Source organism: Acanthopagrus latus, chromosome 22 (genome assembly GCF_904848185.1).
Source record: "Acanthopagrus latus isolate v.2019 chromosome 22, fAcaLat1.1, whole genome shotgun sequence".
In the NCBI taxonomy this organism is placed as follows: domain Eukaryota; kingdom Metazoa; phylum Chordata; class Actinopteri; order Spariformes; family Sparidae; genus Acanthopagrus; species Acanthopagrus latus.
This window is the reverse complement of record NC_051060.1, coordinates 4,830,921-4,847,795: the sequence shown is the minus strand read 5'-3', so window position 1 is coordinate 4,847,795 and position 16,875 is coordinate 4,830,921. Positions and strand designations below refer to the sequence as shown.

At 40.0% G+C, this 16,875-nt stretch overlaps 1 protein-coding gene across 5 annotated transcripts in view; it reads left to right on the top strand.

Moving 5' to 3' along the window:
• mei4 (meiosis-specific, MEI4 homolog (S. cerevisiae)) overlaps positions 1 to 16,875 on the top strand; it is a 102,215-nt gene that overhangs the window by 60,512 nt on the left and 24,828 nt on the right. Inside the window, exon 7 of one of the 5 annotated variants that reach the window (XM_037087521.1) lies at positions 1,411 to 1,551. The exons of 2 other annotated variants lie outside the window; for them this stretch is intronic. In XM_037087521.1, the coding sequence (XP_036943416.1) occupies positions 1,411 to 1,496 (86 nt within the window). In that variant the 3' untranslated portion in view covers positions 1,497 to 1,551. Of the gene's footprint in view, positions 1 to 1,410; positions 1,552 to 16,875 lie in introns of those variants that run through there. 2 more of the 5 variants (XM_037087529.1, XM_037087525.1) reach the window with 2 other exon arrangements.

Here is a 16,875-nt window from a genome sequence, read left to right as displayed (position 1 = left end):
TATGCAGAATAAGGAAGAACCATATGAAAGTATATACTTTGTATAAACTATTTAGGGACAGCTTGAATACAGGTAAGTTTTTTCTTAAAGGTCCCATATTATGAAAAACTGACTTTTTCTGGGATTTGGAGTGTTATTTTGGGTCTATGGTGCTACCACATGTATACAAACTTTGAAAAAAGACCATCTGTGCTTTTTTGAGTGAGCTACAGATTTCTGACAGTGTCTCCCTGCAGTTTCCAGATAAGCAGAGTCAAATTCGAATTGGTTACCGACATCATTGACCAAAACATCTGAATATTCCCACCCACTACCCCCTCCTATCACAGCACATGTACAGTGTCTCCACCCACCAGGTACAAGTATGTTATCGAAAGCACCATATCGAAAGGCAACTCAAAGAGTTCTGTTGTTGCCTGTAAAGACGAGCACAAAACACTCCATCGTGTCCCAGTCACAGAGGACAGAAGAGCGGCATGGATTGAATAGATTTTTGTAGGCAATGTCCCAGCTGCAGTTGGCAAAAAGTGTTGGTGTGTTCTAACCACTTCCAGACTGACTGTTTCTCCAACCTCAGTCAGTACAAGGCAGGATTAGTCGGGAGACTTTTTCTAAACAGTGGTGCACTTCCAACTTTGCATGGAATACCTGCAGATGAGGGACATGTAAGTATACAAATTATTAGCTATGTACACAAACTAACCAAGCAGTGTCACATAGTTCAAGCTAACGCTAGCTTCTAGTTAGCAATCAGCATGGTCTCCACATGCAAACCCAGAGACCCAGTTGGTCAAGTAGTACATACACACACCATCCGCCTGGTCTAAGTTTTTGTTATTTTGTGAAATAATGCATTTGGAAATGTTTTCTAAACTGGAATATGTTAGTATAGCATGGTTGACTGCTACATCACAGCACAATTTACACTCCAAGCCAACTATTCTGTGTAATGAATTTCTTCTCATGGAGTTTATTTATGAGTGATCCTTTTTATGCTTTATGTAGCTGTTGGCATAGTTATACATGTAAGATGAAGTTGATGTCACTTCTCTTTTTTTATACAGGCCAGTACATCATTACAGTTACCTGCTAGCACTACTAGAGATATTGGCTGCCAGACTGAGCCACCTCAAAGATGCAGTGTTGGCACACAACTCTCTTCTAGGACTCTTTATTCTCATTGCAGAAGTGAAGGGTTGTAGTGTTCTAGATTGCAAATTGCTTTTGATCAAGTGTAACAATGAGCTGTTGCAGCCTTGAGTGCGTGAATTCATAACAGTGCTGCCATTTTTTACTCCTATCCGTATCTGGGAATGCTGTGCAGGTAAATTAAACTGTGATTACTTGTTGAGAACATTTGCTGATTTCTTGCAATTGTTTTCATGTTTGATTGTCTTTTTACTGTTCAAGACTCTGCCTGGCTGCGCTGCATCACAATGAGAATGCTGATAGAGGACAAGCCACCACATCATCAGGGGATCCTCCTTTCAAACTGAACTTTCTGGAAGGGAGAGTGCAGAGCCAAACCAGTGAGGACAGAGGCAACATTCTGTAAGTTTTACAGTCTTTTATTTAAAGCCCACAAATTAAAATAAACATGGACACAGAGGCACAGAGGTTGAAGATAAACACAAACAAATAAAATCTGAATTGTTTTAAGACAGTTTTCAAAATAAATAATAAATAAGGATAATGTATATGTAATAAGGAGAAATAAGAGAAACTTTACAACACTGCAGCACAAGGCTTTTTGGTTCTAGTGCAATTTTCCTGTAAACATTCATTTTTGTTTATTGCCGTGCAGACTGCATTGATACACTCTTGTCATTCATTGGAAACTATGATAGCTAAGCAATCACGTCGCGTTGTTTCTTTTGTAATATTTAATAAAGTTTGTTGTAACTGGTTGAAAGACAATACTGCTGGTAGAGAGGTGATGGGAGGCAGCTGTGGCTTATTGAAAACTACAGTTGTTGAAAATTGCTGGCTGTAGCTAATTACAGGTCATCATGGCAAATAAGAAGAGGTTCTCAATTGACTCCGGCTCGAACATGTACGGCTCCACCGCAGTCTGTTGTCCAGCAGCCATTTCTCCCACAAACTCAGCCGTGGCCATGGCCATCCTCACGCCTTCCGCAAGGCAGGTGGGAGGTGCAAAGACCGTCTTTGGGTGGTGCACATAGTAGCTTGTTAGCATTTTAAGGGAAAGTCCCTCAAACCGGCCACCTAGACCAGGGCTGTGAAACTGGTATTTAAAGAACCCTGCTGTGCTCAATCCTTAGGCTTTCTTCGACCAAAGCATGTTACTAACATTCCATTTAGACATCAAGGAACCATATCAAGAAGCAGAAATTAGCATGATATGGGACCTTTAATGCAGCTGTATTATCCAGGAAAATATTAGTTAAGGCTAAGTATCGAATTGGGACTCGATATTGGCATTTAACAATTATTAAAGGACTCGGATTGGGTCGGGGTAAAAAAAACCTGATCGGGACATCCCTAGTCACAAGGTTGTGTTTATGCTTTGGTTAGGTGGATGTTAAAATACCTGTTTTGGTTGCCACTTCACTGATGGTGATGATCCGACATAAACGCAGCATGTGACTAGTTTGCAGAAACATTACCTGCTAACATTATATCCTGAAGACTGGGCTGAAGAAAGTCCCTGCTGCTCATCAGGCTTATGACTGTGAGATTACCATAGTGATTAAAGTTGGATCAGATGAGCCAATAACTATTTATATCAACTTTTCTCTCTGGATTTTGGCATCAGAAGAGACTATTTACAGAAATCAGAGGAAGTAAATCAATGAGGGGACATTAAAGGATTTGAAAAGTGAGGTGGACTCTTCCCATCATCCCCAGTGGAAACTATGCCTTGGTTTGTACAAACACAGATTCTACAGCAGCCCTCTGCTAATGGACTCTCTGTCTGCATCTGTTCCCTGATGTTCTGAGCTTGTTAGCCTTTCATCGTTCCCTCGTCTCATCAAGAAACCAAGTGCCTCCATTTGCAGAGATGTTCAATTCCCTGCTGCTTATTTGGTGCCTGCAATAATGGCCCAGGCATGAGCGTGGCTAAATAAGTTTCCTGGTACGTCACGAATTACCAAAGGCTCACGGGCCCCGGCTGCGCTGATAGCCATCATTCCTATTGTGTCTGTTTTGGGTTTCTGCCCGTCTCTGTCTGTGATCTGCTCATCTTTCATATCCTGTTGAGAGCAAGGCAGGGATAGGCCGCGCTTTAAAAAATAAAATGGACTGTTCCTACGTGCGCTGATGGTTAATGTGCCTCTGCGGTGAAGTGAATCCGTCTCATCATGCAGGGGATTGACAGGAGCAGACATGGCAGAGTGTCATCAGCCGAGAGGCCCAGCGAGAGTCTCAGTATACAGAATGTGAGGAAGCTATTTCATCAGTAGAGTAGATTTATAAAACCCTGCCTGGTGATACAATAATAACAAGAGATGACCGAATACTGAAAGGCATCTTAATATTTATCTTACTGCCAACAAAACCCATGAAAACACTAAAATCAACAATCTATCTGACTAATAGGGATTGTCTGTGTATCCAGAACTGACTAAGCATCATGATCTTAGTCTATTCTTCTGTGTAATCTCATTTTTATGTAGTAATGTCCCTCGCTAGCATTTTTCACACTAAGATTCCAGAAGATTGTTGCTACGAAGGCTCGCTTCTACGCTGCCTTCGTTTGTTCACACTGAACCAAGCAGCAGCGGCATAATGGCACAAGGCATGACAGTACACATCATATTGTTAATTCTAGCATGTGTTCCCACCTTTAAATCCAAAAATGTATCCGGCGACAGTTTGTAATCACATAGATGGTGTTGTAAAGTGTTGTGATTGAGATCCTGACCCAACTATGCATCATAGAAGGGGACACAGAGAAGCCTTTGCTTCATATGACATCATATAATCACCATCAGTAAATAGTGGACCATGTCTGGCTCTCACTCCCGGACAGGGAAGCTGTTGTAGGGGGGAGGGGTTTCACCAAAAACTCGGCTGGGAGGGATTACCGTCGCTGCCACTTTTCCTCATTAAATTTGGTGATTATTTTCAACAACACAATAGTGGAGGATGACACTGACTTTGAATTAAGTTTTTTTTGCTGGAAAACATTGCACATAATCACCGCCAGTAAACAACAGGAGCTGCCGGGTACAGATGCTGTTTATGTGACAGAAATGTGACAAAGAGTTGGTAGGACAGACACTATTACAACAAGTTTATAATTATATAATTATACTATCACTGATATGACATTATTGTTACAGAGAAGTACTGCAAAGTAGCTGAATGACTCCTAACCCTTTGCCAGTCGACAATTTTGACTTCCTGTTTTGTTCAGGTTATGTCACATTTGATGTCACAAAAGCGCTGGAGGATATAAAACAGTAGAAAGCAGCATGCAGGCCAATGTTAATGTGGCATTTGTTATATAGATTAACTTTTATTTCAGTTTCACAGACTGAACAGAGTGTAAGTGTAATCTTCCAGAACTTCAGTGCACTTTGGCTCGCTCTTGGCGCCAACCTCAAGCGGCCATTCGAGGACCTGCAGTTTTGCATTGGTTTCATTTATTCTCCCCAACAGGGACGTTGCCATTTTGGCTTGACTATAATTGGTGTTTTCAGGCAACATCTGGCTATATAACAATTAAAAAAAAACAAACTTTGAGATAAAATGTGTAATTGAACTTTGTAGTAAGTAGTTTTAGTACAGAGAATTGAGCGTTCAGCAGTGCATTGTACAGCTCGACCATGAAATACAGTAGCTATAATAAACAGCATGAAAATCTTGAACTAAGGCAAGAGAACATAAATCAGTGAGGCTGTGAAGTGGCTTAGGGTGCAAAGCCTGCAGAAACCGTGAGCAGATTGTGTAAATAATGCTTCTCTAAGGCTTATCCACACTCTCCCATCAGAAGCGGATGATTTATGAGCTCTCTGACTCCTTAAATCTGCACAACCTTGATTGATATGAAAATTAATTTTCCATATGTTCAGTCACCGCTGTTATAGATCAAAGAATTTTTGATGTCTGGTTCTGAGCGCAGTCCAGTGTTGTTGAGGTTAACGTATCCATTTCAAAGTCATTTTATGTAATACAGATTTTTGAAATAGGAATAGAAAGATTGTGTAATCCTCTGTGTATTTTTATGCATGACATCGAAGGAGTTTGGCAGTCAGCTTTTACTTTAGTAAATGCTCCTCAGTGTATCATTTGTATGCAGATTTAACAAAAGAGCTGAAAAGTAAGACGACAAAATGAGCTGCATTGAGGTTGACAGAATATATTCAGGGAATAAACGATGGAGAGAGATTCGTATTCTCAGCGTGAGGGCAAACTGATTCAAAGAAACATTCGTCACAATCCTTTGAGCAAGAGAAGATGATTAAACCTTTCCGTGTTCCTGTGTTTTGAAGTAAAAGAAGGTTTAAAGTGAGTTTAAAGGGTAATATGAAGCGTTTGCCTCCTTCCATACAAGCTGGGTGTTTGGGTTTTTTTTTTTTTTTTAGCCATCCGGGCTGATAAAGATGACTTCTAAAAGCTTTCTGACCTTGATTGATATACAAATTAATTGAACTTTGATGCTCTTCCAGATGCTTGGTGTCTGATCTTTCAGATCACTGGCCTATTTCGACAGCTGTTTCAGAAATCAGCTTTAACGGCAGCTAATGATTTTATAACAGAGAGCAATTAACATACCAAATTATACCCTCAAATAGATATTAAAACTGTTATGGAAAGGGCTCACTGAAATGAGAGGATACCAGATGAACTGAATCTGTTTGATTGGACAAAATCCAGTAAATATATTTTGTGGAGCGGAAAACTTAAACAAACCTGTCATGTATCACTGATGTCAAAGAAATGCATTTAATAACAAGCTTGATTTGATTTCACTTTTCATATTATACTATTTCCTCACAAACCTGCAAATGCAAACCCACAACATTAATTTTAAAAGATAATGGCTTACTGACAGATGTTGTATCTGTTTCTTTTCCGTGATATGAAACCGAAAGTGAGCTCAATCTAAGCGTATTTAGAAACAGGATGTGTTGCTGGTTTGGCGCCGTATAGTAGATAATGCTGAGGTGCCCTTGAACAAAATGGCTCCAGTGGAGTAACTCAGTTTGAATGTTTGCACGGCAGTTTTTTAGGCAGTGGAGGTGATAGTCATGTCGAGCTGAGCTGTGAGCAAGTGCAACCACTGAACCCATGCTGGCATAGTGGCTGTCTGTCCACTGCAGCGCTCGGCAAGGTTAAAGTAGCAGTTCTCCATGATGTGGTGGAGCGATGCTGGTTTGAAGCAAATCCAGTTGCAGTAATGATTCTGCTTGTGCTATTCCTGCCTGTAATACTTGGAAAAGATCTGTTGAGCAAATATTTCCAATTATATCAATATCTTATGGTTTTCTGTTTGTTTTTTCAGACAGTTTTTACCAGCGAACTCTGTGGCAAAAGCGACATTACCTTGAAGGGGCAATCCCTAAAACATGGTTGTCCACGTTCTGTGTTGCAGAAATGTCTGAGGTTAACTGAAGTTAGCATGCTAACCAGCTAGCCCCAGCCCTTCCTGTCTCCCTATACCACTTTATACCTCCAGAGGTGGCAGTAAACAGAATGAACTCTAAAAAAAAGTCAAGCAAATAGCTTTATATACATTTTATAAGCATTTAATAGGCTGTAGAAAAATCCAAGACTGCGTTAATAGAGGAGACTAGCCAAAGAGTTTCCCTAGATGTCATTAATTAGCTTGAATAAAAGAGATCGGCTCCAGTTAGAAACCAAAATTGTATTCACTCCGGCAACATACCTTTGAAGGAAAATGTCTCCAAAATCAAAAGAAGTGAAAGTCCCTGTAAATTCAGGCTGATTCTGATTGGCACATCGCTCTGAAAGTGATCCCAACGATATTGTTCACCACTGCCGTCATTGTTAAAGCTGCAGTGCGGAGTCACAGTTGAGTTAGAATCATTTTTAGACAATCTGTTTATAGTTATTGTAATTAGGGATGTCTCAATCAGGTTTTCTTTACCCGATCCCGATCTGAGACATTTACTATATAGTATCTGCCGATACTGAGTCCTATCCGATTTACATGCTCTGCTGTATGAGACCCACAAAACTTGTAAGGCACCATCCAAAATATAATGCCGAGATGGTAGCGAAAACCCTGATCCTCTAAAACGGAAGTGGGCTGGTTATCCAGAGCGATGAATTCAGTTACTTTCTCTAATATTTTTGTCCATGTCGCTGTCTCAAGGATATTTCTCTTTCCTTTTTGAACATCTCTGTGAGTGATTGTTGCTTCTCTGCCTTGGCCTGTATTGCAAGTATTAAATGCAGCTCTTTTGTTGCCCCCTTGCCAGACTGTTGTATTGAAGATGTTACGTGTCGCCGCTGGAATGCTTTCACTTTCTCATTTAACTTATTTTCACTCTGTAGACATTAGATCTACAGGCTTGCCAGAGTAACGCTACGTGCGTGTCTGCGTTCTGACACAAATTGTGCTCCGTTTACAACAGCTGATGTAAAAATTGTCGGGCCTGGGTCGACGTTCAAAATTGCTGATCCCAGTCAGTGAAACACTGCCCATATTGGCCCCAATCCTGATCCCTCAGATCAGGACATCCCAAATTGTTATAATTATTGTTGTTGGTGTGGTTGGTCCTTGCTTAGATTGTTATGAGTTTTAAAGCTTGGGGGATTACAAAAGTCTAATTAGAAACAACAACAGATCATTAGAAAATAACACAGCAAAAACTTCAAAAACTATCAGGATTATTTCTCAGACTTGAAAAGTTTCCTTAATAGGCACCAGAAAAGTCAAAATACGATTAATGGCTTGTCATTAACTTCAGGCATGGAGACATATGTTGTTTTTTTCCCATAGTGTTAAAAATAATTGTTTTAAGCTGGAAGCATCTCATAAATCTGTTTTCTTTCCCGGGAGGACCTTTCGTTCTTAAAGTTAAATCAACTCACAGGGCTGCTGATGTTTCCTGCAGTCACTTTCTTCTGTAACTTTGTCATCGTCCCCTAAATAATCTGCTGTCATCCAGTTTCAGTACAAACAGCCCGTCTCATCCACCTGCTCGCTCTATGAGCACGCAGTCAGGCTGATGAATGTGATCTGGTTTAGCAAGTTGTAGACTGAGGATGACTTCTGCTCGTTCATCTTAATTTTACAGGTTTTGGCATCGCTGGGAGACGATAGCATTATTTTCACCTCAGCCATGTTCAGATGACGCATTACTGATCAGCGTATCAGCTGAAATACACAGAGGAGGAAGAGACAGCATCTATGAATTGCAAGTAAAATCAGGGTTGTGTCAGTTTCTGGTTGCTCTTGTTAATCTGTAGGTGGCCTGATAATGAATTAAGTCCTTTAAAGTGAAACTGTCACCAAAATGCTACTTGGACTTTTTTTGTGAATATGTATGAGTCAAAACTTTGTGTAAAAGCATAATTACAACAAAAGCGGCACTTTTAAGATTTACGTTTTTGGGTCAAGCTATTTTTAAAACACTAAGAAGGCTTGACACAATGTGAAACTTTGCTAGTAGTGTCACCAGGGTCTCTACACATGAACATGAGCATTTAGAACATTGTTTGTGTACACAGAGTTTACTAAAAAGAGAGTTTTTGAACAACTCACATTAGCAGTAGCTTGTTCCGCTAGCAGCCATGGCAACTGAGAAGTATTAATCTCAGAATGCGAAGTAACATGGAGGAGAGTTAAAGTGGAGCGCAACTGTCTTCCGGCAACAACTATCCACGTGATATCTCATGACTTTTTCGGGTTTTGATTTTAGTATTGTTTCTAGGGCTGCTACTAAAGATTATTTTGGTTGTCGACTAATCTATCGATTATTTTTTCGATTAGTCATGATTATTTTGACAGCATCTGTTTCGACTTTGGTTTTACCTCATGTTCTCAGAGCAAACTATAAACCCATGAAACATGTATTTGAAAACATAATATAATGAAACATAACTGCATTTTTTTAAAATTATTTCAATGAAATATGAATTGACAAAATAATACATTAAAGTGCAAGGTGTGAAAACAAAAACATAATGTACAAATAACACCTAAAAAATAGCAGCAGTTAACAGTAATAAAAACAATTTCTAAAGCCAATCTTTTTTTTACATATTGCTCCGAAGACCAGAATTTCAAATGAAGCTTGTGGATGGAAAAAAAAGAAGAATTTCCTGCAAAAATTACTGTATAATTCACAAATTCTTCAAATTGCAGTGCAGGAATGTGAGCATGTCAACATGCTTTGGTGTGAGGCTGGCTCTCTTCTTGGAGTTCATGTTCCCAGCAGCTGAGATGTTCAGTTTAGAAGTTTATTGAGCAGGGACAAATACATTGTACGTTGTTTCTTATGAAATATAAAATAGATACCATGAATACAGGTTTCTAGGCAAGACTAATTTGCAACCCCTGTCCCTGGTTAGGCCTTCACTAAAAGTTACTCACGAGTAAGAATACAGAACACATCAAATACAGGAGACATAAGGACATAAACAAGGACAACGATTAATTTGTGTGTGTGTGCATGCATGTGCGCATGCATGAGTCAATATTCACAGGGTTTATTCAGTTTTAGCCATTATCTTATTTGTGTGTTAAAAGCCTTGAGCTCTGTCAATGTTTTAATTTCTGATGGTAATATATTCCACAGTTTGGTGCCTATTAGTGCAAAGGATGATTGTCCAAATGTGGTTTTGTATTTTGATAGCCTAAAATTTCCACTCGTTGCACCCCTAGGTTTAATTCTGCTATTCTGTTTGTTAATCAATTGGCAGAGTATTTCTGGAGCAGGGTTGTTGACACACTTAAAAATCAGTTTTAAAAATGAAAAGTTTACAAAGCTGTCAAAACCCAGTAAATTGTGTTTTCTTGAGAATTTGGCAATGATGCCATCTAGCAGGTTCCTGATCCATTATTTTCTGATCCATTGGTATCATTGTTGATTGGTTGGCTTGACCCCAAACGGTTATACAGTATGACAAATGGGAAAATATCATGGCATGCAAAAATTGTTGTGCTGCCTTAAGAGGTATATATTGTCTTATTAGGTGAAAGCAATTTAAGTTGGTCTTGACAGTTTTGCACAGCTTCTTAACATGTCTATTAAATTTAAGCTCAGAATCTAAAATAACACCTACAGATATGAACTCATCTACTTGACTTATCTCGATCTCATCAATCTTTACTCTGGAATTTTCATCTGCTTTTATTTTGATTGAAAAGCACATTGACACTGTCTTTTTATAATTTAAAGTCAAATGATAACCCTTGGATCCAACCCACTGCTCTCTATGTTTAAGATGTGTATGGAACCAAGCAATTGTCTCATCTGAGAAATTAATTTTTTTGAGTTTACCAAGGAGAATTTCATTGTTAACAGTATCAAAGGCTTTTTTCAAACCCAAGAACACTGCCACCACTACATTCCCCTCATCTAACAACTGTTTTATAGTTTCTGTGCGATAGCAGTTTGCCAACTCTGTAGAGTACCTTGCTCTGAACCCAGATTGCTTGGGGTGCAGTAGGTGTTTATTTTCAAGGTAATCAACAAGTTGTTTAGCAACTGTTTGAGAGTGCAGGTACAATGGAAATTGGCCTATAATTAGAGACCAGGTCAGGTGGTCCAGACTTGTGAATAGGAGTTAAAATTGCCTTTTTCCAGGGCTCAGGAAATTCATTAATTCTGATAGGAAATCGGAGGATGAAAACATCTGCTAATGTGAGTTGATTTGTGGAGCTTCGCAGCAAAGCATGGTTGCAGCATTCTCCTGAACAACTGAAGTAGTTGGGGAGCTCATCCACTGTAATCCAGGTCTCTAGAAACCCAGAGATCGGAAATTGAGTTGAAAAGACGTTGTTTACACCCTTTTTAAAGCTCTGGAGCTGCTAAGCTAAATGTGTAAGTGTGCACCCCATCTGAAGTCGGTGCACTAGCTCAAACATGCACTGAGTTTGTAGATAATGTTTTTTTTCAAATAAGGTTTTAAACTCAGGGCTTCTTTATACGTGGATTACACTGGATGGGGCCATTTTCTATTTTTTGGTTGTCTTTTACGTTTTAACACGTCCCCAGCTACTTCAGTTGGTTAGGATAATGTTGCAGCACTTTTTTTCGCTGGGAAGCTCCAGAAATGTTTTGTGGACTACAAATCTTCACTTTACTTTCCATCAGCATGGGGGGAGGAGTCGATGTGTCACAATTTCCATTTTAAATACATTTTTACAGATTAACTCAAATGCGGTATCGATAGTCGATAAGTCGCATATCTCAAACTCTACATCGCTTCATACAGGGACATCAGCATGCATTGGTGTGCACCTCATGAAAAACCCCGAGATTCCACCAGATACATGTCAGCTGCGTTACGGCTCAGATCTGGTTTTGCTCCAACGTCATTCCAAACCCCAGCCAGTTGTGTGTAGCTCTCATGGATTAATGCAAATTGTGAACTGAAAGCATTATGAAAGTAAATCTGATTTTCATCAACGCGTCAAACATTGCATGCGATTGAATACAGCCTGATTTTCTTGTTAAATCTCCGTGCCAAAAAGGGGGAAAAAGACAGAAGTTCATGGAGCTGACTAGAGCTCTGTGCTACTGACTCAGCTGACTCAAGCCTTCCTGGTTGGACAGTTCAGTAAATGGATGATTTAGTCTTTAATCCAGACAGGTTGGACAGCCAGTGCCCATCCTCCAGGGCTTCCCGCTGGCTGCCTCTTTGGTTCAGGCTTTCCAGAGGCTGATTGTGACCGTCACTACCAGGTGCTCTGTGCTTCTCATTAACGGCATTCATGTGTCAAGAACACAAGCAGTAATGGGTGCACGTTGCCAAAAACGCAACCAGCGGGGAGCGCACACTTTTGATGACAGTCTCACGGCAGCAGCTGAGGTTCATGTTGGTTAAATAGCCTCCCCCAGGCAGTCACCTCATCATCAACCTGGATGTTTTCAAGTGAGACCTGCATATCAAAAATGTTCATTACGTCTCGATTCTTCTGTGCACCTGAACCTAATTCTTACCCAGATGAACAGACCCTGAGCTTCGCTTTCATTCAGGTTGGAATTATCGCTAATGAAATGGACCACTAACATTTTCCCAGCGTTTCAATAACTGACTGTCATTCAGTGCCGTGTTATTTCTCCGTCCTCGTTGTCTTTCCACCATTTTCTCCTCTGTTTAGCAAACTCCCGATGGTGTGTTCAGGCCAAACGTGAGGAAAATATCTCGTGTGTTGCCCAGACGACAAACAAACAACTTTTAAAGTTCTTGTTCCCTGAATGGAGTTCCGATCGATCATGGCTATGCTGCGCTTAGACGTGACTTACCAGGCAGTCCGACTTCACTTTTATTGTCCTCTTCTCTGTATGAGTAGATGTGTTATCCTACAGCTCTTGGTGTTCGCAGACGTGATTATTTAGCTCTTCTCCAGTACTGTTCATGAATGTCTGGAGATTAACGTCAACATCATGATGTCAGCATGGATGACAGTATCACGCGAAATCATCGCTTGAGTCCAGTTTTTTCAACTCATTCGCACCACCCAGCACAATTAAATGCAAATTTGTGTCCATTCGCGCTTTTTCGCTGACTTTTTTTGTAGTCTAGACAGGTGAATAAGACTTTTCAAAGTCCTGCTACCTACTCCTAACCAAGGTAAGATGCCTTGTGAATAACAATAAATAATGCATTTCAAGGAAAAAAGTAGACCACATAATGATTTAAAGAACTTCATTACCAGGAGCAACTTTTAGTATTAGGAAGCTTTATTAATAATAAACTTTATTAACACAAGGAAGCCAAGTTTGAGGTGCGTTAAAACACAAAGGTAGAATACAAAATGTAAAAACACAAGTAAAAGGAGTGGAAGTGATAAAATCAGGCAAAAATAGAGAAAAATATGGAATATCTAATGATAGTGAAATGTCCTTGCTCGTCATTATGATAGATAAAATATTAAACATTCATGGTGTGCCATTTGCAAGGTTTCTCATCTGTGCAGTTTTGTATTCCGATGCCCGCACACTGCCAATACATGTGCACATGACTGAAAAGTGACAATAAATTAGCTGTCAGATGCTCTTAGCTTCCCCAGTGCTCTTAGGGAGCTCTGTTTTCCTCTTTCCTTTGATGGAGAGTTACTTTCATCTGCTTGAGACCAGTCAACAAAATAACCTCAGCTGTGATTTGTTATTTTTCCCTAATATAGCCGAGCACGTCAGTTCAGTTCAAGTTCAGTTTTAATTCGTCAGGGGCGATTCTGTCCTCTGCTCTGTGTGGTGACCCCCGGTGGGAATTCCTCAATAACACAAGGGAGCAAAGTGAACGGTGAGGGCTCTCGTTTTCTTCTGTTACTGGTTGGTTTGATCTCACTTCTGTCAGACTCCTCTTAATTCACTCGAGGGTGAAATTTTCATTAGTTCCCTCTCTCCATGCAGCCCTCTGAAATATTCAACAAATAAGAGCTGAACCCCGGCTCTGATAGGAGCTGCGCTCACTTAAGATTGTCTCTGATGTCATCGTCTGGAATGCAGCTGAGCCCGCATACCTCCATACAATCACTGAGAGTCGACCCTCTTAATATCTTTTGTCATTCTTTATTGATCCCTGTGAGCCAGACAGGAAAGGCAAGCCAGACAGAGCTGCACTTTGTGAAGCTGTGAATTCAGCAGCTTGTTGAGGACGCTGCAGAAGGCTAGAGTTCAAGATGATCAACAAGATGATCAAAATTTAGACCATCGCAGCGAGCAGTGTCAATCAATATCTGTCAAAACGTGCTTCACACTGAACCCTAGGTGCTTTATAACTCTGTAAGAGAACTGGCTCAGTGCCTCAGATACATATCAACTAAATAAACAGATTGAGTGCTGTGAATGACAGCGAACAAACTGCCTTGGTTTAAGACATTTAAATTCTCTATCAAATGTCTGGCATGTGGACTGAAAAGGTGTTATGTAAGTGTGTGTATATATACACAAACAATTTTGTTCCTATTTAGCCTGTTTCTGCCACGTTGGCTCAAGTGCTGGTTCAGACCAAGTACCCAGATCTCATCCAGGACAATTGGTTCCAGAGTGGCACAAATTTTTCGCCGGTTTTGAACAAAGAACCGTTTCTGTCAGGAGCTGGGGGCAGAGTTATTACGACCAAGGACCAACCACAACTGTTTATAATTTTTAATAACTAGAGAAAGTTTAACATGTTCTGATTTATCCATGGGAGAACAAACGAAATATTTTCACTATGGACGTCAAATAGAAGCAACAGTGGTCTGAGGACCAGTCATGTTTGGATGCACTGACAGAGTGGATGTATTCCGCCATGTCTTCTTGAATTTATTTTTCCCATGACACAGGCAAGATTATTGCCAAAAACAGAGCTACCTGTAGACAGTCATATGAACATCATACCAGTGTTTCACTACAGTTTTAATGTCTCTAGACAGAGATATAATCTTTTTAATCCCCAAAGGGAAATTAGGTTGTCATGGGGGGTACATTTAAGTACAAATACAATCAAAATACAAGGACAGATATAGAAACAAATACTACATAGAATAAAATGCTTAAGAAGCTATAAATGAAATAGTGAGTTACAGTATTTGTAGAATATGCCACAGATGAGAAGAGAATACATACAACAGGTGAGGGGACATTTTTTTCCTCCCTGTGCACACTCGTTCTTTCCCTAGCTTCTTTCTTTTTCCCCCTCCTGCTTTCGCGCATTTTCAACAAAGGTAAAAGAAAATCACGCCATCGTATTTATTGTTAATTATCAAAGTCAAACTCCATGTAAACCGGGCTGCCCTAGCAACGCTGGCTGTGTGGACTCAAAGACCCAAGTGAGCAGCAGCAGCTCAGCAACAGCGCAGCACACAAGCATCCTGTGTGGCCAGCCTGTAAATCGCAGCAGCAGTGGTTTGAGGACCGGCCATGTTTGGATGCCAGTGTGGTCACGCAAAGCCAGGAGCAACATTTGTAAAGAGTGGACGTAGTGTGCCATAGTTGTTCCTAACAATGCTGGGAAATTGGAGAAGTATACAGTGACTCAAGGACGTGATTCTAACATGGCTGTCATGCTCGTGGAAAAGGAAACCAGTTAGTTCTTTAAGGTTTGAGCCAGCCCAGAACCAGCATGTGGTTCAGTTTGGTCGAAAGGGGTTAGTAATTGGTGCCCCTGAGGGTTCAGGCCCACATGACAAAAAAAATCAAAGGAAACCAAAGTGACAAAGCCTCCTGCAGGAGGCTAATTAGACTAATTGTCTGTTGCTATGCACAGAAATAGTCTGATTTCAACAGTTCAACAGTTTTAAGTAGAGAAAATTTACAACTGACAGCCTATGTAAGATTAAAAATGCATGCTGTTTCTTTTCCTGTTCATCCGAATGTTACATTTCTTTTTCAATTATGAAAACTAAATCAAATTAAGAGCATTGTTTTTCCAGGCTTTACAGGTGAGACATAGAAAATATAAACTTCCGGCCCCATAGCTCGTCACTTTTCATCAAATCTGGCCCTTCTAATAGACCTGCTGTAACACTCATTAGTGGGTCACCTTATCAATGCTTAAAAACCCCTAATGTTAACTCAAAGTGTGTAATAATCAGTCTGTTTCTACAAAATCAACTTTTCAGAGATGCCAGAGCTTCATCTGGTAGCTGCTTTAGATTAACACCTGCAAAAAATACACATTATTATCATTATTATTATTAATCCGCTCATTCTGCAGCCTGCTGATAAAAATAAATGAGTCTATATGTGTTTAGATATATTCCCACTTTTATGCAGGTTGAAGTAATTCCTGAACCTGATTCTGCAGAAGTCAATTTTCTAGTCTTGTGCACATGAAGATCCTCCACCATCCTCAGTTTTTTTTTTCTGAAAAGCGAAACAATACAAATGTGAAGCGAGCGCCTCGTGTGAAGCTCAGTTAATCACTCCCTTTGGATTACTAATGAATCAGGAAATCCCTGGCAGACTGAATGAATCTGCCTCGCAGCTTTAAATTACTTGTAGCTTCGCTGCCGAATGACTCACAGACACAAACGGCTCCTTGTAAATAATGTTAATATGTGAGCTTGTCGAAGTTTTCTGCTCAGTAAGCAGCGACAGAAGATTAACATAAATCTTCGGGCTCGTACCTGCCGGGTGAAGAATGTTGGGATGGTTGTTCTGTCAATAGAAACACTGTTAGCATTGAGATTACGGCATCACATGATTTAGTGGCTTCAGGCGCTGAAACAGCTGCTGTTGAAAGTAAAAATGGCAAACGAACAAAGGCTGCAAAAAGTTAGATTAATGTGCTTGTGTTGTGTATTAATACATATCTAACATGTCATCCACTTGTATCCTCAGATTTCTGCTTTATTGATTATCACAATTGATGAGTTATATTCAGTTAAGCAACTAATTGATGGAACCTTGGTTACACTTTTCACTTTCTGTCAGATCAGCAGCTCTAAGGTTGAAGGTTTACTGATATTTTTTTATGTTTTTACTTGCTGGGAGTACTTCAGTCTTTCCCTTTCTTTTCCAAGACATCCACATGGATGCAGTAAGGACATTTAGAGAATGAAAGCATTTTAGTTTCAGTGCATACAGTATTCTTAAACAATCAAGCAACCGTTTTACATTTACATTTTCGGGCATTTAACAGACGCCTTTGTCCAGAGTGACTTACAGTAATTCATACATTCATACACTGTTGGCGGTAGCTGCCCATCAGGAGCACTTTGTGGTTCAGTATCTTGGCCAAGGACACTTTGACATGTTTAGAGGGGAATCAAACCAG